Genomic DNA, 26,000 nt, shown 5'->3' on the forward strand with positions numbered 1-26,000 from the left:
GAGTTGAGGTCTGTCTGCATCCTCTGGTGCTGTTGTGGTTGGGTGCCTACTTTGGTCCATGTGGCTTGTGATTTTTGTTGGCTCACTCCTGGGCTTCAAAGGTGTGCAGACAGTAGAAAACATCATTTACAAGGATTCAGTCTAAATCTAGGCCTAAATGCCTTTGAAAGTACATTCCTTAGAAAATACCAGGTATTAAGTGGTATTAAATTACAACACATTTCAAAAGCATTCAGCGGTGTCTTAACTAGAAAAGAAGATAGAAATATCTGAGACATGTGAAGAAGGAAGCCTGAGGAACAATTCAGTTGTCCAAACACTGCCATCTGATCATTGTATACAACCCAGGGACTCCTTTCTGAACTTTAGTTATTGCTCCTGAGAGGCCTGGGCTTGTTGGACCCATGCCATTCTGGATGGATGGCTCACATGCCCCAGGTTATTACAGGTGGGATTAAACACCTATGTTTGTCAATGAGATCGAGCCCTATGTGGGGGTCAAAATGATGGGGTTGCTGAAGGAACATGAAGAAGTGTCTACTTAAAAGATTTTTCTCTTCAGCAGGGCTAAAGGAAGAAATATTTCACATCATAGATGGCAAAGACTTTTCATGCCCTTGGTACATGTGGTCACCAAGTAGTCTGGTTCAGAAAGGAGGATGTTTCTCATTTCCAAAATATTGCAGATGTTCATCTGTTGCTTTTTTGAAATAGCTTCAGGATCCTTACCTTGGAGGACAGACAGAAATGCAAACAGGCACATTTCCTGTGAAGCACAAAACAAAGCACTCCCTTTCAGATCCTCCTATTTGTCTTTTAATAGATTGGATTTTTGCAAGCACCTTGCTTATTGTTTCAGTTATTCAGCTGTCTTGTGAAACAGTAGGCAATTTTGGTGGTTGAAAACTATTTCACTTTCATTTTTAGAGGTTTATCTCCTGGAATAGCAGCGTGTTTTGCTTTAGTTTATCTTACATTATTCTGCTCTTCCCTTCTGCAGGCAGCACTCATCTCTTTCTTCGGCAAGATGAACCAGAATTAATTTTCATTTCCCATAATTACAAGTCTCACACTACAAATTTATGTATATATATGTATGAGAAAGCAGAAAATCCCCAATAAAACCAACTTTCAAAATTTAATTTTTTTGTACATAATGCTTAAAATAACTTAAAAAACCTGTGAGTCAAACTCATAACTTCATGGAAACAGGAAGCAAAAAAGTTCATTGACTTGTGTTCTGAGTAAACACCTCAAAAATATTCACTATAAGTTTGGCAACCATACATTGGCAATGACAAAGGGGAAAAAAATGGAAGATATATTCAGAATCTCAGAATGGCCATGACCCATCAGTGTGAAACTGCCATGAAAATGTGTGATGGTTTTGCACATTCAACAAAACTGGGTTAAGACTGGGATAGGTGAAGGGAAAGTCTGTTGAGGCATTTCTGTCCTGTGAGAAGAGGCAAATATAGTAAAAATAAAGTTGATTCTGTATCTGACGAAAGTATTTATCAAGGAAGATAGATAGTGAATAGATAATATTTAAGATAGCATTTAAGATTGAAAGACAAAGTCAGCATAAAACTGAGAAAATGTAATCTCAGTAGGAATTAACTTAGGTTGGAAATTGGAAGAAATTCTCTGAAGCAGGGGAGTAAGGTTTTGTGACAGCAAATAATACAAGCAATTAGAATTCTTTTTTAAAGAAGTGAGAGTTGTATGAGCAATGTGTATACCTACATGGTTCCTACCTCAACAAAGTTGTTCATCCTCCCTTTAGAATCTGTTGGCCAATATGAATTAAAACTGATACAAAGGAATAGGCTTTAAAGGTAATTATATCACTACAGTTTTCATCATGAAAATAGGGGCCAGGTAGAGTAGACAGAACCCATATGAGAAGCAATTAAGGGAAAGGCTTTAGTGTGAACTCAAGGCCTTATTAATCACCAGCGTGTCCCTGAGCAGGCTAGGGCATTTAAATGCCATGGGAAAGGCATTGAGCAGAGCCCACGGTTTCTCAAACACAGGAACTTCGTGCTACATAGGAAAATAGATTTCCGTAATTCCTCTGGTCACATGTGGTGCATTTTTAACACTGGAGCCTGTTCCATAGTGTAAGGTTTTGAGTAATGTGTTTGTCTGCAGAGGATCTGGTTTATATGACTTGACCCAGGGAGCATAGTTTCTGGCCCTGTCACTCATGCTGTGTGAAATTGGACACATCATTTTATTCTTACATGAACTCCTTCACAAAGTAGTTAAACTGACACCTTCAACTGAATCATATTTTAAGGTGTTTGAGATTTGTTACTAACTGTGACTTTTTTTGGGGGGCAAGGGGCTCGTATTAATGATGAACAGCTACAAATTTGCCTCCATCAGGATGCACTGATTATTTCAAACACACACTGTACTGTTCTCAGAAACTACAGGTAAAAGGGAGTTTACCTCTTGGTTGGTTTTTTGTTTTGCAATAATGAAACATTTCTGTGGCAACTTCAACAATAGCTTTAATGGAACAGGAAAAACAAAGTGTTTATTTTTAGGTGTTCATTTGGTATATCCTATCCCTTAGGGCTGTGCCTATTTCCTCTCTTAAGAGGTCTCATCCATCTCACCAAAATGATGGACATCTTAACTTCGTTTGCGGGCTGAATCCAGTGTGAAGCAGATGACGAGCATTTCCCAAGCTTCTGAAATCACAAGCATACTTTGTGTTTTGCCATGAGAAGGTCCTACATGCACAGACATAGGTGGGTGCAAGGAAGGGATCCCTCTCATTTCCAACTGGTTCCCAACAGAGGCCCAAGAAGCTGGGCTACCTTGTTTTTCTGTGGCTTAGTGATAGATGTTCCAGTGGGGATTGTCTGATAACCAGAGACTAGCGGTCATCAGAGGGGCAGGAGAAACATACTTGTAACATTACAGATTTACTACTGTTGTCAAGCCTGAGAAACCCTTGAAAGCAGAAGGTGGCTGCTGTAGTGAACATGCTGTTGTGCTCATGACAACCTCCCCGTTGTTCCCACTTGGGTGTCAGACGTACTTACTGTTTCTCAGCTGTTTCTTGGCTGTGAAATCTCATAAGCAGAAAGTTTTTTCTCTTTGTTCTTCTTCTCCCAGTGGACTCCTAACTCCCAACTCGGACGTTTTAGTATACAGATGTATATATATAGAGAGATTGACAACAGTAGCAATAATAAAGGAAACTTTAGCGCTTTGTCTGTGTCAGACTGTGGGTACTTACGTGATCTCTGCTATACAAATCGTGAGCAACTTTGTAGATTATCAGCGGTATTTAGACAACTACATCCCTCATTCTGATGGGAGCTAGGCACTTCAATGCCTTTAAGGATTTCTGCCTCTGGGGCTTTTTCCAGATAACAGAAGTCTATGGTAGAGTCGGTGGGAGATAAACTTGAATTGCCCACATCTAAGGGCTGGGGGAAGGGCAGGCAGTATCACTGGCAGAACAAGCGCAGCTTTTGCTGCCTGTAGCACATCTGGCCTCTACAGAAAATCTGGAAGGAGCCTGAAGACCTAGCATGCTGACAGCGTTAAAAATTATTCTATCTGAGGTTAAAAGGGAGCTGAAGACCACGGACTGGTGTCGGGCACGGTACTTCAAACCGCCCACTCAGACCTGTGTTTCTGTGGAGAGAGGCAAGGGCGTGTGTGGATACAGCTATAGGGTTGCAGTGCCACCAGTGACATTCAGCACCTTTTACAACTAGATGTACTAAGCAGAGAGCACCTTGCAAGTAACTGGAAACCCGGATGGTCTCTTTTACTTGGGATTTTTGTTCTGTTTTTTTTTTCCACAGCAAAGAAGACATAAAAAATGCCCCAAATTTAGGATTTTTTAAAAGAACCTTGCTCTTAGACGTGGGAAAAAATCCCATTCTATTCTTATACAGAAAAGATTCTAAATCATTCTTGAAAGTTCCTCATATCCCCTTTCCCCAAAATTCCTGTAAGTCAACCTATCTACATGTGTGAAGAGGAACATTAGGTTTTCTTTTTGATTGCAAGCAGGCACATTTAAAGAAAATGATTTGCATTTTCTCATAATGAGCCACTGTCAGTCATTAATCGGCCAAAGTGATTCCATCCTGCAGGCAGTCTGATGCCAGAAAACAGTCAAAGCAAGAACCTGACCCTGCTGCTCTTGCTGGACATAGACTTCCCTTGGAAATGGGTTTTGTATGCCATTAAGAAAGGCAGGAACTCGCCTTTAATAAGAGCTAATAAGAAAGTTTATAAGAACTATTTTAAGAATAAGAATTGTTCCTTTAAAACCTCTCCTAAGGAATGATTAACTCTTTAAGAATTATTTAACAAGATATCAGCAACATTGAATGAATCTGTATATCCGATAGTATCTATGTACCCCTTCTTTAGACTGACATAATCCTTCTAAAGTAGGAATAAAATGTTTTCAGCCTTCATTACCTATTTAAGGGAAAGAAAGGCATGATATTTTTAAAGCCTGTGACAGGAAAGCATGTCTCCCAAACTGCTTTTAGAAACTCTGCGGATCTTCTTCAGATGTTATTTATCTTTTCCTGCTAAGAAACTCCGGGGACTTGCAGCTGGTTCGAGCACCGTGTACCCTGTGTCCCGGCCCGTGCAGAGATGGAGCTCCTGGGCAGTCCGCCCGTCGGCAGAGGGAATTCAGGCCATCTAGGCCCCCTGGAGCCGTGCGGGGTGGCAGTCCTCGGCTCCGCGGGCGCCGGTAACGGGAGGATCCCACCTGGAAAGGCCGGAACCGCCGGGCAGCCGTGTCCCCGAGGCCCAGCCGGCGGCGGCGAGCCGGGGCAACCCCAGCACCGACGGGGGAGACATAGCTCTTTCTCGGTGTTGGAGGGTTTGTAAGTCATCTACAGTAGACCAGAGACTCAGGAAGGAGTGGGGGGCGGGGGGAGGAGGACGACGCTACTAATCCCTGTTGTCTTTTTTCTAGTTTGCACACACTGGAAGAGAGGCCGAAGCTGTGTGATCTCTTTTCATGACAAAGACATTTGCAGAGACTTTTGCGCATCCTGGCCTCCTGAGTGGGGCTGGAGGTATGGCGAGGAACACCTCGGTACTCCTCTCTGCCGCCGCATCTCTCCCAGCCCCCAGCCCACACCCGCTTGTCTCTCCATCCCCCACTGCCCCCCCACCCCCCCGCCCCCCAAGATCAAAAGCTCCTTGCTGTTGCAAAAGGACTATTTACTCAGGCGTCCTTCACCACCACGGCTTTGTGAAAAGGACAATAGACTCCTGTGTCAGTGTCGTTGGCACCAGCCTTGCATAATACAGGAAGCAGCATTTCCTTTCGGGGGTGGAAAATTAACTTGGACCGTGCGTTTCTCTTTTTATTGCTGACCGTACACACCCCGGGAAATTCGGCTCGCTGGCTCTCGGGAAGGGAAGCGGCAGCAGCCTCCTCTGCGCATCCTCCCCTGTGCAGGGAGAGACCCGAGCGCGGCTCCACTGCCCGCGGTGGGAGCGCGCCCCGCCCCACGGCCCCCGCTCCGCCCGCCGTGCCGTTGTCCCTCCGTCTGCCGAGGGCTGAAGGTGGCAGGGCGAGCCACAACGTCTCCTGTTCTACGAGTGGTAACGCCTGTTTCTGTTACCTGTGAAGTCCAATTCCGCAAAATAACTCCTAACCCGTTTCCTCTAAGGATGTTAGCCCTTGCACGATGGTTGTCCCAGGAAAGCCACACACTTGTTAATAAAATATAAAAATGTCTTTCTTATCAAGCTCTCCCCAGGAGAGATTACAGGATTAAAAAAGACGGTTAGCCCTGTATAGACCCTTGTGGTAAATTTTACTGCAAAAAGACTGCGTGTGTCAAAAGTATAACATACATTCCACAATTATTCATCAAATGATGCTTTGGTCTTTATTGCCTTGTGGTGTTCAGGCAAATGTAGGTTTGGATTCAGTGACCACAGCCCAGTTCTGGCTTCTTCATCTTCACTCTGCCCATTCCCGGGACTGAGGAGAAGTCTCTGAGGATCTCAAGAGAACTCCTGTCACTAAAATCTTCTGGTCTGCTCTTCTTGTCTTTCCACTTTTGCCAAAAACAACCTAAACATCAGCTTCAGGAGATGAGTTGGTAGCTTTGCAAGGCAAGGACACACTTGAACTGTATCAGCAGCTCGTGGTACTTGTGAGGTTAGTTTATGCACAGACCATTCTCCCTCCTAGACCTGTGCTGGATTCTGTGTGCTGGACCTAGTGACAAGACAGCATTCCCAGACAGGATTTGTAAGCACCAGATGGGCAAGTCTGAGGCTTGCCAAGTCAGCAGGCAACCCTTTTCTGCCTCCCCCGTTGTGCTGGTCTGCCAGTCATGGTTTTCTTGCACCAAAGGAAGCAAAGATACTCATTTCACAGTGTGGAAATGACACTGTTGCGTCAACTAAAGTAATGACTGCCCACCATGAGTATCTCATGGAACTAGAAGCAAAACAATCCTTTATTCCTGTCTGCTAGTTTAATTTTTTTTTTTAACACTTTCATACTTCACTTTTGCTTATTTTCGATAAAGTGTTCTGTGTAAAAGAACTATCTTAAAACTGTTGTGTTGAAAATCTCAGTCATGGCTGGAGAATGAAAGAAAAGACAATTCTAGTGCATTTTGGAGGAAGCTCTTTTATTGCCCCTGGACCAGTGCAGCTCTCCTTAGTCTTCCTCTGTACAACATCATCCTTGCCACTTGCAGATGGAGCTTGAGATAGGTCTGACATGGTTTTGGGCAAACACTGTGGCTGGAGACAGCTATGTGAGGTTCTAGGCAAATGTTGCAGTGGGCCTTCTTTCTTTCCACCTGTAGTAGATGGAAGTAGACTTGCATTAATACTGATTTAGCCCCATTTAGCCCTGGACCCAGCCCTGAATCCTCCCATGAAGTGGCTCTACTTGCAGTTGTGTAAGTGAACCAGCATATGGGGCAGGGACTACACCAACCCTTCTATTTGGGGCACATGTGGTGTAACCATACACATTACTCTGGTGCTGCAGGGTTTGGCAGCACAGTATGTATCCCACATTTCCCAGTACAGCTCCCAAGGCACTCTTGTGAACATAATTTCTGTGGTCGGATAAGTGTTTGCTTTTGTTCACATTTTGTATCTGATGTGTTCCCAAACAATCAGGACATAGGCATTTGTGCACATCCATGAGTTACCAGCTTCTCCGTGAGCAGCAGCTGCGTGGGCTCCCAGCCTGGAGGCCTGGTTTGTGTTATGGTGAGGGAAACACTAAGCCTCTGGGAGCTAGTGTTTGGGGTCATAAGAGGAAAAGAGCTCTTCATTGTAAGGCTCGTTTTCTTTTCATGGCCCAGTATTTTCTTGGGTAGTTTTCCCTTTTTGACATGGTTTGGTTTGGTTTTGTGGTTCTTTTGCTGACCTTCTGATTGTCTTTCCCACTGAAATGCAGTGACTTCAGCCCAATTCCACAGGGAGGAGATGTATTCTATTCTTTCATGTGGTCTTGCCTCTTTCTAAACACTTATCCTGGTACATTCATGTACTTGTAGCTCCAGGAAAGTATATCTTCCAAGACAAAGATATATATCCTCCCAGATAAAGAGAAGAAAAAATGGCTGGGAACTGGATTTGAGATGCCTGGGAGATTAAGCCAAGAGTGCTATGTCACCACCACACTAACCCAGCTATGCTTAAAGTAGGTCATTCCCATATTGATGCAGGTGTGTGTGCATGAGAGTGGGGTCCAGCATACGGTGGAAATGCTTACTAGTATTTTTCTATTGTACTTGTGTTTTTCAGGGACAGAAAATTCTTGTTCCACTCTCTTTTCTGTTCAGTAAAATGTTGCTGAATGCACATATAAAACCACTTGTGTAGTATTTTGAAAGAAAACGTGCATTGTAATAGATTTTGCTCTTAATAAAAGGGATGAAGTCATTGGTGTTCTGCTGTATGGTCCTGGCAGGAAGAGGAGATGTCGGCAGAGCCAAAATCATGTTGGATGTGCCAGGGACTAGTGAGGGCCAACTGATTCCCAACTGAGCCAAGGGCAGTAAAAAGGCAGGTGAGAGCAGTTACCACACCAGCAAGGAGCCAGAATGTGAAACGGCAAGTCTGGGTCAGGATCAGGTCCAGACACAGTAGTCGGGGTCAGACACTACCTGGTGATCGCCTAGCAAGGCCACAAGGGTGGTGCAAGACTGGGCACAGATACACCAGCTGTGAACTGTGATGTAGCATAAGCAAGGACCAGTGTTACAGCTTCAGTTTAAAAGCAGATCCCAAGGGACAGGAGGGATCCCAAGGGACTACCCTAGTTTTGTCCTTATCAACTACCAGTGAAGGCGGTGACCTTGTACTGTCAAGGTACAGTACTGTTAAAGCTGAGCTCCTTAACTCAGCCACTGCAAGTCCTGGCAGGGGGTATTTACAGGCCCAAGTACTGCAAGAGCTCTTCTTCGTTAGCTGCCAAACTTTCCAATAAAATACCAGGTAATCTGATTAACTGCTTAATGCCAGTTGACTATTTATAATCAAAAATGAGCAGCGGCAAATTAGGTGCTCCTGTTGCTTCTTCTTCCTTGCTATGGTTAGACATCTGCCTGCTTTGCCACTCAGAAATGGACCTAGGTTTGATGCAGGTGGGAAATTTGGATGACAGATGACACAAGCACTGCTCTGAGCTGTCATACCCTTCAGTGAAGAATGGGCAACAGTGATGTGAGGTTGTCCTCCAAGACCTAGTTCTTTGCAGCGGCTTTTGGGTGTCATTGCCACAAACAGTGACCAGGTACAGAGTCAAGAGTCTACATAATACAAGGTAAAGCTCAGCCTTGCTGGGGGAAAGCTCAATCACAGCTGTATTTTATGTCTCTGCATACATTTACCTATGTATGTACCTGGTGGGCAGGTATAAGTAGTAAATACTGCAGTACAGAGAAAAGATCTTGTCTTTTTCTTCCTGGAGAAAAGTAGGGAAAACCAGGGAACTTTACTTCAGTTTACATGTGACTTTCAGTGTAATGGACAAATCTAAATAATGGTAGCAGCTAGACTTATAATGATGAAGGTAAATGGGATTTATCTGATAGTGTGCTTCTTAGATTCTATTCCTGCCAGAGGATGTCAAAATAATGGCAATTGTAAACACCTTATTGAGAGGAGAGAGGAAAAGAGAGTCGAAGGAAGGCCTTAGGTAGAGGAGACCCACTCCATGTCACCTCGCATCTTGCTCCAGGTTACAGTCTCCCCAGTAGCTAGATCAGTATAGAAAGCTCCAATAGTCTTCCAGTTCTTACAGTTCACTGGGTCTCCCATTGTGTGGGTGTGCTGTAAGCTATATCAGTAAAATACAGGTTATAAGTGATCCTCCATAGAAAGCAGGCAAGTTACATCCTGGATTATTTCACCAAACTGTTTTACACTGAGCCCCAGAAACAGTTTTGAGTCCCAGAAATAGTTGTGCCAGTGGAACTGATAAAGGCCTATGGGGACAGAGAAGGCTTCCACTGGTAGACAGGGAGCATTGGAACCTTTCCCACTGGCTCTGCAAAAATTGTAATGTTTTCAGGTGATCAACTGAAATATTGCTTTGATTACATTTTCGATCCTGGGAGCACCCAGTCATCTTAAACGAAGTCACTTGGCAGATGCAGATTCTTAGATCTGCAGAGGAAGATCCAGTCTGCTGTGCTTTGACACCTTTCTTCTCTCCTGACATCTAGAGCTTGGGACTGTCTCAAAGACAGTCTAGTCTGATCCTGTGAGGTGTCTACCTCTCTGCTGTGAGTACAGGGATCAACAGATAACAAGAGGTTCCCCAGCTGTAAATCTGACTCATACAGTCTTTCATGGGCAGGCACCTGCTGTTGCAGGTGCTGGAGGTGGCCTTTTGTGTAATGCTCTGAACATTGGAACCAGTGCCACAAGAAGCTCTTTTGAGCACTGGTGTAAATAAAAATTTTTTTCATGACTAGAAAGAGTCAGGTCAGATTGGAAGGGTCTCAGCTGCTGGTATAAGTGGGATTTTCTGGACTCTTTATTTTTGCCAGGTCCACAGGAACTGTCCATGTGATTCCTAACTCAAGATGTTCCAAGGGTTCTATTTCCATTGGGGAATAAAAACCACAACCTCAGGATGTGTCTCAGTGATTTGACTAAGTCATATCCAGATTGAAAGGAGTTGCAACTCCATCTAACTCTTGAAGCCAGACATGCAAGAGTCAGAGAGCAGACAAGAGGCAATGCCCTGGTTGAGTGCTCAGCTATGAAAAGTCCTGTGTGCTTAGGGCCACATCTGTGGTTTTTTGCAGCATGGTTGTGGGCTGCTCAAGGCAGAGCCAGGATCAGAATGCCTTGATTACTTGCCTTTTCTTTGTATTTCCTATTGCTCTTTTTCTGTGTTGTTCCAATGAGTCTTGTTGTTCAGGGAGGGGTAAGGGAGGTGTATTGGAGAGTTGGTGCTTTTGCTGCCTGACAATTTGATGATCTTAGTGTCAAATGTGTGGGTTGTTCAAGCAAAAGTCTTGGTAGAAGGTGTCTTCCTTCAGAGCAGAATAAAATTCAGCAATACAAGGTACTGCTGGGCTGCAAGTGAACATTAAAAACAAATGTTTTCTACTATGAAGGCCATTTTCCTTCTCTCTTTTGCAGCTTCTGTAGTGCTGGAGATTGAGCAGATGATCGGCCTTGCAGCAAGAATGTTTGCCTGATACGTTTCAAAGAGGGCTTACTCTCATCTGCTAAATTTAGTTGACTTTCTTTCTATTATTTAGCAATAGTCTTTTTAACAAATGCTAGAAAAAGGAAAATCCCCACATTTAAGAGCCGAAGGGAACATAACAACTGTTATGTATCCATTATTCATAGAATCAGAATATACTGAGTTGGAAGGGAACCAAGAATCATGGAGTCCAACTCATGGCCCTGCACAGGGCCATCCCCAAGAGTCACAGTATGTGCCTGAAAGCACTGTTCAAACACTTCTTGAACTCTGTCAAGCTTGACGCTGTGACCACTTCCTTGGGGAACCTGTTCCAGTGCCCAGCCACCCTCTGGGTGAAGAATCTTTTCCTAATATCCAACCTAAGCCTTCCCTGACACACTTTCATGCCACTCCCATGGGTCCTATTACTTGTCACCAAAGAGAAGGGATCAGGTCCTGCCCCTCCACTTCACCTTGTAAGGAAGCTGTAGACTACTATGAGGTCTTCTCTCAGTTTCCTCTTTTCTAGGCTGAACAAACCAAGTGACTGACCTCAGCTGCTCCTCCTAAGTCTTGCCCTTGAAGTCATTCACCATCTTGGTCACCCTCCTCTGGACACAGTGTAATAATTCTGATGTCCTTATATTGAGGCACTCAAAGCTGCACACAGTACTCAAGATAGTACAGTAGTACTAGTGTACTAGTACACTAGTACAGAGTAGAGTGGGAGAATCCCCTCCCTGGATGGGCTGGCAATGCTGTGCCTGATGCACACCCAGGATACAGCTGGTCCTCCTGGCTGCCAGGGAACACTGATAGGAGTCACACTGCTGACATATTCAACTCACCATCGACCTTTTCTGTGGTGCTGCTCTTCAGTGGAACCTGACAGACCTTCTTGGATGGGTCATCCTTCTTGCCCTTCTTGAAAACTAGGACAATGTTTACCAGCTTCCAGTAGACTGAGGCATCTCCAGATTCATGCTAGCACTCCCCAAGGGCTCCTCTCATTAGGAGGCACTCATTAGAGTGGGGGCAGCTGCTGTCACTGAGGGCTCTGGCTCATGCTGAGTCAGCTGCTCTTGTGCAAGCTGCCAGCTCCGTGTGGGCCTCAATGCTCTCCTGGGGTTCCCCTGGCTCTGGGAACTTGCCCTGTTCTCTATGATCCCCTGCTCCACTGTGAGCTGTGCTTGCACCAGAGCTGTTTGTCTTAGTGAATGACAGTTGAATTCCAAAGGTAAAAGTTGTCCTTACATATGCCACCCACTACTTAGCATCAGATCAAGGCCTAAGATTCTGGTAGGAAGAGATCACATTGCCTGCAGGATAGACTTTTTCCTGGGACAAGTCTTTGACTCTTTCCTTAGTGTTTGTTCAGCCATAATACCTTAACTACTCTTCAAAGCTGGTTTGCACCCTACTAGATGTTGCAAGTTGCATGGTGATACATAAATAATAATACTTCATATGTTCTATGCAGCCCTCCAGATGCTTCAACCTAGGTTTTTAGACTGTTTCATCCAGTTCCAGGTACAGGCTTCCTACTGTACCTTCATTCTGCTTTATGGGAATTTCTGCTGCTTCTTCCTTCCCTGTATCTTACTACTGGGGTCTTTTCAGTCTACAAGCTCTACATCTCATCTCTCCTTGACTTTAGCATATAGAAGAGTGATGAGGTGTTAGGAGCAGATCTTTAGGTTTGCCCTCCCTGGTCCTCAGAGACTTGAGTAGATTAGGAGCTGATGACATCTGTTGGAGAAGGAAGGAGCTATGTCTTGCCAAAGAAATGTGGTCTTTGGAGGGGCATGACTGAATGCAGCTGTGATGTAGGTGGTGTGAAGAGGGTGGGGAGGAACTGGTGTGGCATGGCTGCTGAGCTTGTGATGGGGCCTGCATCATCTCAGACTCAGCACGTACTCAACACTGGGTTGGCCGAAGACAGGCACAAATAGTTCCCTAGCTCCTTCCATGGGGAGCTCTTGCTCCTTGGGGGTCTGAGCAGTCAGGAAGCCCAGTATCCTAGTTCTAGCTGGTCTGTCCTCTCTGGCTGTTTTCCCAGCTGCTATCCTCTCCACTGGAGGAGGTGATTTCATGTGAGTCATCCTCTTCGGGAAAGAACCCTTTGGGTTCTTCCCTCCATGGTGTGAGCAGATGGGAGGGAAGGTATCCATAGCTATTTTATTTTCAAGGTCTCAGCTGGGGGCAGGAAGATTGGAAAATGCAGACTTAAATTCATAGTTTAGGGTGTCACTTATGAATAGGAGTCGGAGAGATGCGTGCAGGAAATATTCTCACAAACTTTAAAGTTAAACAGTTTTCATCTGCACAGGATGGTCTGCTGGGACACAGGAGATCCAAGTTCTATTTGTGTCTCCTGTCACCAGCTTCCTATGACCTTGGACTAGCTGCCTAACCTCTCTATGTGCCTGCATTTCCTTCTCTGTAAAATGGGGATGATCACATTTACCTGCCATCACACCCATGCAGACATGCTTGCCACTTATTTCATAGCATAAAAGTATAGGAAGGGCCATACTGGATCAAACTGAAGACCTGACCTATCCAATAACCTTTCTCTGGCAACACAGGGAAAAAGGAAAGATGGAGCTTGTGTTTTGCTGTCACAGACTCTCTGCTGATTTTTCACAAACTAAAACGCGTGTGGGAAACTCGAGGTATGCACATAGGGAGGAGAAATATATTTCCAAGATAGCCCTGGATGTTACAGGGTCAGTAAAGGCCAGCAGCAGCGCTGGCAGGGTAGACTCCCGAAGAAGCATCCTTAGCCAGTGCTGCCCCTTCCCGGCTTCCCTGCTCTCAGCGCTCAGCGCTGCTGGTTGGGGACCCGTGCCGGTCCAGGCCAGGCGCCGCACAGGGCGGTCTGCCCCGCCGCTCCCCCTCCTCCCGGAAGGCGGGGAGAGGAGTCCCGGGTCTCCGGGGCACGCACGGCGCTTTTGGGCGCTCTGAGCATCGTGCCCGGCAGTCGGAGAACGACTGTATGGCCCCGGCCCAGCAGCCGGTGACGGGACGCGGCGCTGCCGGGGGCTTCCTGCGGAGCCGGAGAGGGGCCCTGCGGGATTGTGACCCCGCTGCTCAGCGTTTGGTCTGGGAATCGCAAGTGCGTTGCGCGCCCTCCACGGGGGGACCCGGCGACGTGCGGGCGGCGATTCCCGCTGCCTGCCTTGGCAGCACTGCTCCGGGTGTTGGACACGGCCAGGATCCGTGGGGGCCGGGAGAGACCAGGAGAGGGAGACCCGCAGGGGAGCGACCCCATACCCGCCGGCGGGCGGGCGTGCAAGTGGGCAGAGGACGCATCCCGCGGAGGGCGTGCTCCCGGCGGAGGATGTGGGCGGAGGGGGCGGAGGGGTGCTCGGCGAGGGGTGGAGAAGTTATAAATCAGCGGGGCTGGAGCTGGCGAGTAATTCGTGCCCGCGGGAGGTGAAGCTGGCAGGGCGGCCCGCAGTGGACGCTCCCTTTCCGCAGGTCGGGTCGGGGCAGGGCGGGCGGGTAGGGCTCGGGGGCTGCTGGATGCGGATTCCGCGCCGCGCTGCGCCGTTATCTCCGCCACCGCGGGAAGCGCCCGGGACCAAAGAGAGCCCGTCGGAGGCCAGCCGGCACCTCTGCCCCTGCCTCGCCGCCGTCGGCAGGGATAAAAACCTGCGCTCCCGCGGGCAGGACCATGCCCCGTCAGCTGTTCTCAGGGATCGTGCTGCTGGGAGCCACCCTCCTGCTCTCAGGTAAGGGTCTGCCGGGACCCGCTGCCCCAGTCAGCCCCCGTTGTATGCCGAGCTCTCCGAGACGGGCCCCCAGTGATGTGCCTCCTTGGCGGAGCCTCCTGCGCCCCTGTCCGGCCCCGCTGCGCCCCGCTTGTCGGCTGGAACCGGGGGGCACCTGCCTCCCCTTCGCTCCTCTCCTCTGGGCAGGGCCGGGAAAGCGATCTCCGCATTTCAAGGAGCGAAACGCCGCATCCTGAGCGGTTGTTATCCTCCAGATTCCTGGTGGCGTGCCCCCGGAGCAGAGCCCCGGGGGTCCGGCGGTGCGGAGCCTCGGTTCTTCTTCTCCTCCGGGCAAGGCGGCGGTGGTGGAGAGGAAAGCCTCTCCCGGGCGCGGGGGACAGCCGTACGTGACCGGGAGATGTCCGAACCGCTTCATCACGGAAAGAAAGCATGTCTTGGCTGCAGAGCAGGCTTCTTTCCCCCGCACTTTGTTTCGAAGTATCCCAGTTCTGCCCGTGAAGCGGAAAAGGTGCCCGTTTTCTTCGCAAAAATCCAGGTCCTGCTGCCGCCCGCCGGACAGGTCGGCAGAGCATCGCTGAGGTTGCCTGAGGGGTTGCCCGCGGGGTACCTGGCGTTACTCTTTCTGGAGAGTGCGATGGAGCTGCTTTCCGGCGCCTGCATCCCGCAATGCTGCGTGTGCCAGGACGGATCAATGCAGATTTGCTGTTCTTAATTGAGTTTTATTTTACTTTGAGTGAGGAGCCGGCCTCAATGGGACGGTGCGCCGTGGCGGGCAGTTCGTCCCAGCGTTGCGTGGCTGGTCATCTGGGAGTAGGGGTGCGTGGGGGCCTGTGGGGATGCCCCGCAGAGCAGATCGGCGGGCTCCCGCGGGGCACGGCACACGGCATAAAGGGGCTGGCTGCCCGCAGGACAGCCGTCGAGGCGGGCGTTCTTGCGGTTAGCAGCGCGTTCGCCCGACCGGCCACGCTGTCCCGCACAAGTGGCTGGGGGCTCGGACTGCTCCGCACCGCTGAGCCCGCGGGAGCGGTCCCGGCGCGGGCGGTGCCCGTGCTGCCCGCCGGCGGCGGCTGTCTCCCGAGGCTGCCCGGGAGGAGAGCTAGCGGGGCCGCTCCGACGAGACGTTTTCCTGCTCGGGAAGTGCTGATTCATCAACTTTGATACAGATATATAGGTATTTTTCTTTTATTTTTTTTTCTTTCTTTTCCCCAGGAAAGTGCTAATTTCCCCACATTATTTGTCTCCGCCAAGGAGGTTCTTATACCCAGGATGAAATAGGCACAGGCATGGGACACCCACCCTGGATACAGGAAATGTGGGTTCAGATCCTTGCCAGGCTTCCTTCACAGCTTGAGTTTGAACTTCGGTGTCCTACTCCCACATGGGCTCCTGCAGTGACCAGCTATGCTGGGGACTGGCTTCCTCTTTCCTGTTGGAAAGGTTTTCCATTGTGCAGATCATGGCAAAAACCACTGCCCAGGGAGAAAGTGGACACTATGAGCCAGGGGCTGTAAGAGACCCTGGTTCGCATTGCTGTTCCAGGGACTGTCAGGGATGTGTGTACCTTCAACCAGTTCCAGTGGGAAAAGCTTGACTTGCTTAAGGGTCAACCTGGTGCTCTGGGTGCTGGGGACGTACATCCCAGGGTTGGTTCAGGTGCTGTAGGCACTGGAAAGATGCTTCTCTGTAGTTTGTCTGAGTGCCCTTAAGCTCTTTAGCTGGAAATTCATATGCCTCCAATGTACAAGAGATTGTGCCTAAAATCAGAATTTAGACTTTTTCAAACTCATTGATTTTGATTTTTTTTTTCTTTTAAAGAAAACCATTCTTGTGCAGCTTTGTTTAGGCATCCCAGATAGGTTGATCATGCTTCTTCTGGATCACTGGCAAAACTCTTCATATTTGCATTTACACAGAGAGTTTCAAAGTTATTGGTGAAGTGGTGGAACGTTTTGTATCATACATCTCTCTATGCTTTTCTTCCCATTTAATCCTCCTTCACTGCCTTTTTACCTACAATTCTTACTCAGGCTGTCCAGCACTTCCCGTTTGCAGTGTTTTTAATGAAACTCTATTCATCAGCTCAAAGGTAAATAGACTCTATTACAGTCTTATCAGTGAACAGCACTATATGAATCACATTTATTTCAGTGGGAACTAGAGCATCAAAATCCCCAGTGGACTTTTCAATTTCATGGTCAGTTGGAAAAAATGAAGGAAGAAATTCCAGGTCAAATCTAATCAGTGCTGAGGGTAGTTTCTTGCAGTAACTAACCTGACTTCTCTGAAAGCACTGTTCAGATGAAAGTTCATAAGTTAAGGTTTCAATTTGATTTGAGTACTTGCTGAAACAACTATACAGAGTGGTCTAATTAGGGATTAGGGCTGAAGATGTTAATGAAGTCCAGAAAATCTGGCTTTCCCACTTCTTCTGGACCTTTGTGGAAACCGGGCTCCCCCAAAAATTCCAAACTAAATTCACATAAGGCAGAAGAGTTAAACATTACTATATAACACAGATGTTTAAAAAAAATGTATACATGGGGTGAAAGTATCAAACTTTCTGACCTTGCTAAAGAAAATCACATCATTTACTGACGTTTTACTAAGCAGGTGTTTTGCTCGTATGCTCTACACAAAGTTAGATTTCATTCTCTTACAGATGGTGTAAATCTGGAGCAATTCCTTTGGGCTAGGCTGGCATCTTCTAGATTTACAGTTTGTGCTAGAGGAAATCAGGACTTCACCTCTGCCCTAGTAAAGATCTTCATATCCAGAAGCACCCAATACTTTTAAACCCCTAAAAATTTGTCACTGGGGAGGTTTGAGAGGTTTTTTGGTGGTTTTGGGGGTTTTCTTACATCTGAACAATAACAAATAAGTTGAGCCTATTTTTTGTCAGATGCTTCAAAGACTTAAGCCGATAACCCTTCAGGTTGTGTGGGTGTATAGGACAAAAGGAAATTGTCCAGATTTTCAGGACAGTTGATGAGTCCTTAGACTTTAATGTGGTTTGGAAACTTCAAGCACAGTGTTTATCAGCTTGCTAGTTTTCATGTCTGATTGAGATTGGGAAAGGAAGAAGGTCAGCAGATGGGGTTAAGGTTCAGCATTTCCAAAGTCTATGTCCAGTGGGGCTGTGGTGGGACTTTATCAGCAAAACTACTCCTTTGAATCCCCCAAAGTCAGGGGTTGAGACTTCCTGCTGTAGCCCCAGAGGGAATGGGAAGCAAGACTGCTGCTAGAGTAGCTTTGCCATGAACTGCAGAATGGCCAATCACAGTCACCTCTGCCCTTGGAGGCAAATCTCTCCTACTGGTGTGAGACTTCAAGAAGCAAACAGCTTCTTCCAAAGACGTGGTTTGTCTTTAGATCTCACCCCTGCCCCCAACAGTTTCTTTTTTCCCCTCTATCAGTATTGTAAGAATGTACATTTTAGCATGAATTCTACCCATGGACAGAACCAGTTTCTTCTCTCTTTGCCCTTGTGATGCATCCTTACCGCACATACTCCTCCAACTGAGAAACCACCTTTCCCAAGCATTCTCAGCTGCGAATGACCTATCCTGAAATTGGTCCAGTGATTGTCAGCAAGGTGCCCACGGATTTTTCTCCTATTGAGATGTAGAAGCTCAGTTTAGTTTCCCTATGGTTGGAGATCAGTACTGGATAAATCCTGTTGGTTACTATGCAGAAAGCAAGAGTTGGAAAAGTGAAAATATGGGCACCGGTACTCTCTCCAAAACCAAGTGTGGCACAATATCATGCCCTTGTGACCAGCAGAATGAATTCATGGTAGAACTAAGCAAAGTTGTAACAGATTGAGAAACACCAAGGGTGTGGGCAAAGAGATTTTTTTAGAGGTACTTTTTTCTGAAATTTAAGTCTTGAACCATTGAGATGTATGAAGAAACTTGGACTGGGAGTGTGGATGACTGTTTCCTCTGTATTAAGTCATGTTTGTATTTGGGGTGGGTTTTTTTTGTGGCCTAGTGAATGGAAGTGTGCCCGTCTAAAGATGAAGAGGATGATTTAGCTCATGGTGCATCTGTGTATTCAAGACCATTATAGAAGCTTGTGAAATAGTTAACTGATTCATTAATCATCTTTCACAGACTTCTGTTTGTCTTGTGTTAATGCAGAAACAAAAAGTTCATGTTCATGGTGATCTGATTTTACTCTTTCTGGTTTTTCCCTCAAATCCCGGTTGATTTTCGTTATCGAAATACATATCCATAATGTTAAGTCACCCCTGTAACATATTTAGAACACAATCCAGTGTGATGTGGTTGACACTGACTTCTCTTGGCATGACTTTTCTGGATGGTGGGGGCTGCTCTTCCAGCATTCACTAATACATTGCACTAAGCACTTGTGCCATCTTTTTTAAGTTGTATTCCTTCTTTGGGAGGTATGGCCTTGAAACAAGTTTCTTTTTGCTGTTGGAGCAGCTGAAGGATGTGGAAGTGGCTAGAAGGAAGTGGTTTCTAGGATTTCAGTGGGTTGAAGATGCTGTGGCAATGTGGTGACATTGTTTCCATGCCGTGTCTGGAAGCAAGGGTGGAGCGGGCAAGGCACAGAGCTGGAGACCTGTGAGCAGATGTCTTTACTCCTCAGATGTTCTCTCAGGAAGCCTATGCTCTGGGAACAGACCCCCTGCTTAGTGTGTGGGGAGCAACAAGGGATGAATGTGTGGGCATTTCATGAGAGGAATTTCATGATTTCACATAGTTCCCTTAAGCGTCCTTCCTGTGGGATTCTTCCTTGACACAGAGTGAAGGAATTCACCCCTTTGTTGCCCTTGTTATTCCTCTGTGGAAAAACCTCTCATCAGGATCACCATAGTATAATGTTAACAGAAGCATGAGAGCGGCCATCCTGGATTAGACAAGTGCTCTATTTAGTTTCATGTCATGTCTCTGGTGGTGTCCAACATCTGATCTTCAGGGAACATTCAAGGAAACTTACATGAAGTATTTATCTGATAAAATTCTCCAAAGAGGAAATTTTTTTTCTAGTATGATCTAAAATCCAGTATTATTTACTAAGAAACCGTGGGATTGAAAGTCAAGGGAACTAAAATTTAGTTGTCATCTATGTTTATGGCAAATGGATATTACATGGTGGAATTCAATTGTATTGTATGGTACAGAGAATTTTCTTCTTCTGTTGTGCCGGTAGTGTTTGAGATGAAACCTCACCTTTCTTTGTTTCATGGAGTGCTGCAATTATTGTTCATCCTAATCTATTTTATAAGTATTAACGATGTAATTGAGCCATAGACAAACTTGCGAGAAATTTTCTGCATGTACATCTGCCTTAGACGTTGTGGTTTAGATGTCTTTGAACTGCAAAATGGGTTTGGCCTCTTGAGCCATTGCAAGGGACTTCTCCGTGCAGACCATTACTGTTTTCTCACCTCTCTATTTTAAATTATTGTGTCTCATTATTTACTTGCTCTTGTTTCGAACTCAGGGCCTTTGTTTATAGCTCTGTTTTATAGGTTTGAGTGGGATGAATGGAAAGTCAGTTCCTGACTTTTCTTATTATCTTGGAGAGTTACAGGACAGCTCAGCTGTAACGATGGAGTTTTGGAAATAATAACTGGGAACCTTCAGCAAAGTGGAAATCCTTCAAATTTACTTTAAATTTTCTTTTACATAGTTCCCAATTTTGTTTCTATGCTTACAGCTTAATGATTAGTACAGCCCCAGATGAATTTGACAGGCCTGAGTTGCTGGCTAAGAAGGCAGGTTACTGGCAGATAGGCAGTTTGTCTATCTGTATGAAAGTCTTCCAATTCAATCCTATTATGTTGCTTTAGTTGTCCTGCCAGATAATCTGTAACAAATTTTAAGCATCAAGCTGGTAAAGAAATTCAGTCTGGTCAAGAAAATGTACACCCTTCCTTTATATAGGAATTCTAAATTATTTTTGTGTCAATTTTATTGTACTTGCTTTGTCTTTATACCATATCAATACTTTCCTACTATGCTAATTAATGGGATAAACTTTTCTCCAAAATATTGATGATTATGTGCTGGGTTCTGTCACAGTGGAATTAGAGCAGAGGCACAGTTCTTGCTGCCACATGTCAGTAAGTGATACGATAGATCCAATGACTCACAGACGTAATCTGGATGGGGTTATCTATACTCCTGTAAGCAGCACAGGTTGACTCATGTGTGGAGGTATGAAATTATACTCCTGGGTGAATGCCAATGGCTGATCACACAGCATCCTTTTTGTTGGGCAGATGATGGAGTCACAACCACTTCTCATCTGAATAGCCTGATCAGGATCTCTATGAAGGGGCCAGGACAGGCGCATCGAGGTGGAGGGGGATTTGTCTTGAATGTGTCTGAGAAAGTGTTGCCGCAGCCTAGCTCTGCTATTACCAGGTCTTGCTGAGAGCAGCCTCGGTGGACCTGTTTGGCTTTTTTTTTAAACTGGGTGTTCACTCTGTTGGAGTGAACACCAGACTAAGGCGGACACAACTGTGGTATTTATCTTCTTTTCTCAATGCACACTACATATATATGTGTGTTTGGGCTCCTTGGTGTGGTTTACCAAAGCGACAGTCCCACGCAGGTTTATAATGTAGGTGTCAGACTGTACATTTGGGTTTCCATTTTCAATTCCATATGCTCAATGGAAAATAAAAAGTTTGTTATGGCTGGTTTTATTTCTTCTCTGTAAGTATGTTCTCCTTATATAGCCAATTAAATGAACACCTTCGTCAGGCTAGACAATGGCAGAAGTGCTCATTTCAAATTCTAAGTTTCTAGAGATGTTAAAACTTGGTGGATAAAACAAGAAACCAAATTTTTTTTTCTCTCAGGTTTTCTGGCTGTTAAATTTTGAAATTTATTTTCAACTGGCATTATATTAAGTGCCTATGGTTACCCATGGAAGTCACCTAGTGACTTCAGGGCAGACAGGACATAATCTTCTGATGACCTGGTAAAGCAAGTGCCTTCAAGCAGATCTCACAGGGCACAACACACTGAACTGCATGGCCTTGGTTGCCCAGGTATGATGGGAAATGTTAATAATTTCAATTGGTAGTAACTGGAATGAGATTTGTTTCAAATAACCAACTCAGATTTTAGTTTGTTTAATTTCTGCATTTAAATTTTTAAATGAACAATCCCCCCCCCCTTAAATGGCTTTAGCACAGGCTTCTGTAAATGCAATCTGACTTAGCTAGGGCAAATACTGGCAAAGCTTATGGCAGTTATTGGGGACTTATGTATTTGTTTACAGTGATTGACTATATTGGCATAATAGTGTGTACTATTCAGAAGTGTTAATGGAGTGTTATCAGAATTGTACTTGCACTATTTGTAGCAACTGGGTTTTTTGCTTTGCCTCTATAGCACCTAATCTTATACCAGAATGTGTATATACATCTAGGAACAGCAAATGCATAGAGTGAGTAACAAATTATCACTTGCTCTGCGATGCAGAACTAAAAGGGGAAGGACACACTTATTTGAATACCTTTCTATGCCTTTGAAGGCCTTTCTTGGGCAGTAGAACATCCATTTGCCTTGCTGAATGATTTTTAGTTCCAAGGCACAGAGTCAGGGTCAAGGTTTTAGTCTCTGCCCAGGACTCATCTAATCTACTGTGATAAACCTTATGCTGTTCAGATTCTATCAAAATGCATATCATACAGCAGCCCAGCTTTCTCATCCATTAATCTATCCATTTTTTTGACTGGCTGTTACATCCTAATGGTACTTTAAATTCCTAAATTATAATTGAGATTGATCAGATTAAAGCATTTGTTCCACAAATCACTTGGCATGTATTGTAGAACATCAAACTGGATAATTGGAATGTCCCTTCTGGACCTGAAAGGGATGAACCAATGAATTGATGATTTTTGTGCATCAATGTGTACTTTGTAAATAAATGGCATCCAATAATTTCCTTGATCTTGAATGCAAACGAGAAGATATTTCAGTCACAACAGAGCTATGTGCAAGTGATGGATCTATTAAGGGAATGATACAGGCTGAGCTCCTGCTTCTACTCTGAGAGTGCTTCTGTTTGACAGGTATGTACCAGCAGACATGGTGCCTCTCTTTGCACAGGAAACAACAGGAAACAGGGACAAAACTACCTTGCAGTCCAAGGACCTGTGTCTCTTAACACTTGTAAATCCCCATAGGCCTTAATTGCTCTGCAAAGTTCTACTTCGATAGAAATAGTGGTTGCATTTTGCTGCTTCAAGTCATGAGTTTGCTCGTCTGGACACTTCTCAACATCAGCTAGGGGCAAAGGCATGCCTCCTCACTCTCTCGCAGTTAAGCTGTCTTCATTTCTATTCTGCAGGCTTCAGGTGTAAAGTTTGGATTTGCTTCAGAGAAGTGGTGTGAAATTAGATGTATGAAGGACTGTGAGGTTTCCTTTAGAATGACATCTAGATGACATCTGAAAGACCTGAGGATATTGCTTTGAGTCTCAGGGTGGCTCTTGGTTTGATGCCTTAGGTCTTCCCTGGAGGCTATTTCTAAGTACAGGCAATGGAGGTGATGCTTTTACCCCTGGGAGCAGGAACTAGACCATGTTGCCTGCTTTGCCTGCGTCTGAGCACCAGAAACCCAGGTGACGTAGATGAGATAGAAGAGTGTCTTCTTCCAGTAACAGTTCTTCTCAGTCACCAGCAGCCACAGAAGTAGAAAGATTTATTATCCAGAGTGATCCCTTCTCCCCCTAGTACTGTGGTAGGACCAGGCCAGACAGTCACACTTCAGCAAGAAAAAAAGAGAAACTTTTTTTGCAATCACCACCCAAATTTTGAGACAACTTTGCCTAAAAGTTCTCCTGTCTTTATAAATGGAATTATCGATGCTCATGAGAATCTCAGTGTTGACTGAACTAGAAGGACTGGTTGGCCAAGATTCCTTCTTATGGTCAGATGTAAATCAAAACTTTGAGTGAGAGTTGAGTCAACTCTTGAGAGTTAACAACAAGTTCATTCTCTCTCTCTCTTTTCTTTTTCTTTTTTTTTATTGGAGTAATTTGGTGTAATGATGTAATTGGACTTATTATGGATGGGTATAACTGTTTGAGCAAAAAATTAGTTATGTTTAGAGAATATAACAGAGTATTTACAGAATGTCCTGAAGTGCCTTTAAAAGAGATGGTAATACAATAGCCTGTCAAGAATAGCTTTGAAAAAAAATAATTATTGATATCCCAGGTTCCTTACAAAATGGAGTAAAGCTGTATATCCCATATGAGGTTAGCTGGTGACCATGTTCTGATTAAGGTGGTGCTGCAGATCAGAGTCAGCTCATTTTCACCGGAGATGCACTGAAGGTCCACCCACTGGGTACCACCATGTTCCTTAACATTTTGTCCAAATTCTGCAATTGCTTACTAGTTGCACACATGTGGGTATTCCCATTCTCTTCAGTGGTATGACTCATAAGGAAATGCTCAAAAGCAAGAGTAAAGTCCTGGACTGCATTTGAACTGAATGACCCACGTTAAGGATCACAGAGAGGTGAAGATCCTATAAAGAAATCATGTGCACTTTCTTTCCAGTGCATGAGTGTCTCCTACAAAATGCTTTTTTGCTGAATATTGTTTGAATCGGGAGGAAATTATATTCGATGGTAAAAACAACAAAGGATCGGTTATGTTTAACAAGCCTTAAAACACGTGTAAATCCAACAGTGACTGAAACAATTACTTCATGATGGATAACTTTATTGCTGGCAGATGGCACTTTAAACCCAGAAGGTCAGATTCTTTGTATACACTGAAGTTGCAAAGATAAACTGATCACTCTCCTTATCCTCTGATTGTGCAGGTGAAAAAACAGTTAGTCAACATGTTGAGGATTACTGGGGTGGCTGGAAGACAGTCACAGCCTTAAGTTATGAAAAAGATGTTAGAAAGCCATCAAACCTGTTAACTTCAAGGAAAATTATGATAACTCCTGATATTGTATTTTTTTAAAATAAGGTATAAAACTAGCTTTTGAGTTTACTTTCTTTAGTCTAAGGTAGCAGAAATGTATGAAAGAAAATTTAAAAGTAGAAGCTGGAAAAATCTGAATGGGAATAATAATCCAGAACATGGTCCCAGTTTTGGATTCATCATATCTATAATTTTTAAGAGAAATCAATATTTAGCAGAAATCAGTGGAAGGTTGATAATGTGTGCGTGGTTACTCATTTGTCTGTAGAACTGGACACTCACATCATATTGAAAAAATATAAGCATGTTCATTTATCTTACCTTTTTTCATGACTTGTGATCAGTGTTTGTGGTTGATAGAAAATTCAAATTTTTGTTTATTTCATTAAGAAGAGGATCAGCTTTTTTACAGGGCAGAAGATAATTGAAAAAAGTTGGTTTTTTCTTGCCTTGCAAATTACAGATTGCTCTCTGCTTTCTTTAAAAAAATATTTGTCCTTCCCCTTACTTTACTTCCCTTACTTTACTTAGAATGGCTAACTTTTGCAATCTAAATTAATGTTTGCTCATTAATTAATTAATAATGTTGATTGACTTTCACATCTATCTAATAAGCCTTCCAAAACAAACAAAATATGCCAAAAAATCACCTCTTTCCCCATGATGGGAGATTCCTCAGTTATCAGGATTAATTAGTTCTCTTGTTGTCACATGAAAAGAAGTTGAACCCCCCAATGTAGGTCAGTGTGAGGGTAGGCTGCTGATGGTCGCTTAGTGACAGGCACAATGATAAGCGAATGTGTCCTGTTGAGCCATGACCCTTCCGAAAAGACAGTGTCAAGTGAAATGCCCACAGAAGGTACATAAAAGGCATAATCCACTTCTAAATATTGACAGTAGGAATTTCCCTGCTATTCTCCTTCTTTTTTCTTTTCTGGTAAACACGTCAAACTCTATTGTATTCATAGGTTGCATCAGTTTTGAAGCATTTAAAAATGTAAGGAAGCTAATGACCCATGAATAGATAGGATGTCAAATAAAGTTATTTTTCTTCAAGACTTAGCATCCCACCAGTAAAAGCATTGTCTCACATACTTGTAAAAGCAATAATATTGGCTTGAAATAAGACTTCAGCTTTTTGTTAGTGAAAAACTAAATAAATGAATATATAATGAAGCTCCTATGTCTTGCCAAATACACTGACATTTAGTCTTGAATGTTAATATGTTTAGTTACTGGAGTTAAGTGTCTAAAATGTACTTGAAATCAATGATGAAATACTGACTTGTATCAAGCGGAGCAGAGTTAGACAAACACTAAGCACTCCTGAAGAACCCACCCACAACATTTACAAATACTGTGCTGTCTTTCAGATATATGTAATGTGTGTGAAAGGGCAAAAGCTTGAGTATGTATCCAGTATATTTGGATTTCTTTTTTGCCTACAGGATGGGGTGAGAAGCTAGGTGTTTTTGGGTTTTTGTTTTTCTTTGATTTTAATAACTCTGAGGCAGATTTTCTGACATAGAGGCTTCCAGGCTGCATTGTCTAGTATGCTTAACTTAAGACAGATCTTTAGATTTTAATGTCTTTGTTTATATCACTGAAGAGTTATGAAGAGAAAAATTTGT

The 26,000-nt window shown here is 44.6% G+C and overlaps 1 protein-coding gene across 1 annotated transcript in view; it reads left to right on the forward strand.

The window, feature by feature from the left end:
• The first annotated feature begins 14,083 nt into the window (after positions 1 to 14,083).
• Positions 14,084 to 26,000, forward strand: part of FLT1 (fms related receptor tyrosine kinase 1) — a 111,396-nt gene continuing 99,479 nt past the window's right edge. The window contains exon 1 of the mRNA XM_032681035.1: positions 14,084 to 14,433. Within this exon, the coding sequence (XP_032536926.1) occupies positions 14,376 to 14,433 (58 nt within the window). The 5' untranslated portion in view covers positions 14,084 to 14,375. The remainder of the gene's footprint in view (positions 14,434 to 26,000) is intronic.

Source organism: Chiroxiphia lanceolata, chromosome 2, assembly GCF_009829145.1.
Source record: "Chiroxiphia lanceolata isolate bChiLan1 chromosome 2, bChiLan1.pri, whole genome shotgun sequence".
Lineage (NCBI taxonomy): Eukaryota > Metazoa > Chordata > Aves > Passeriformes > Pipridae > Chiroxiphia > Chiroxiphia lanceolata.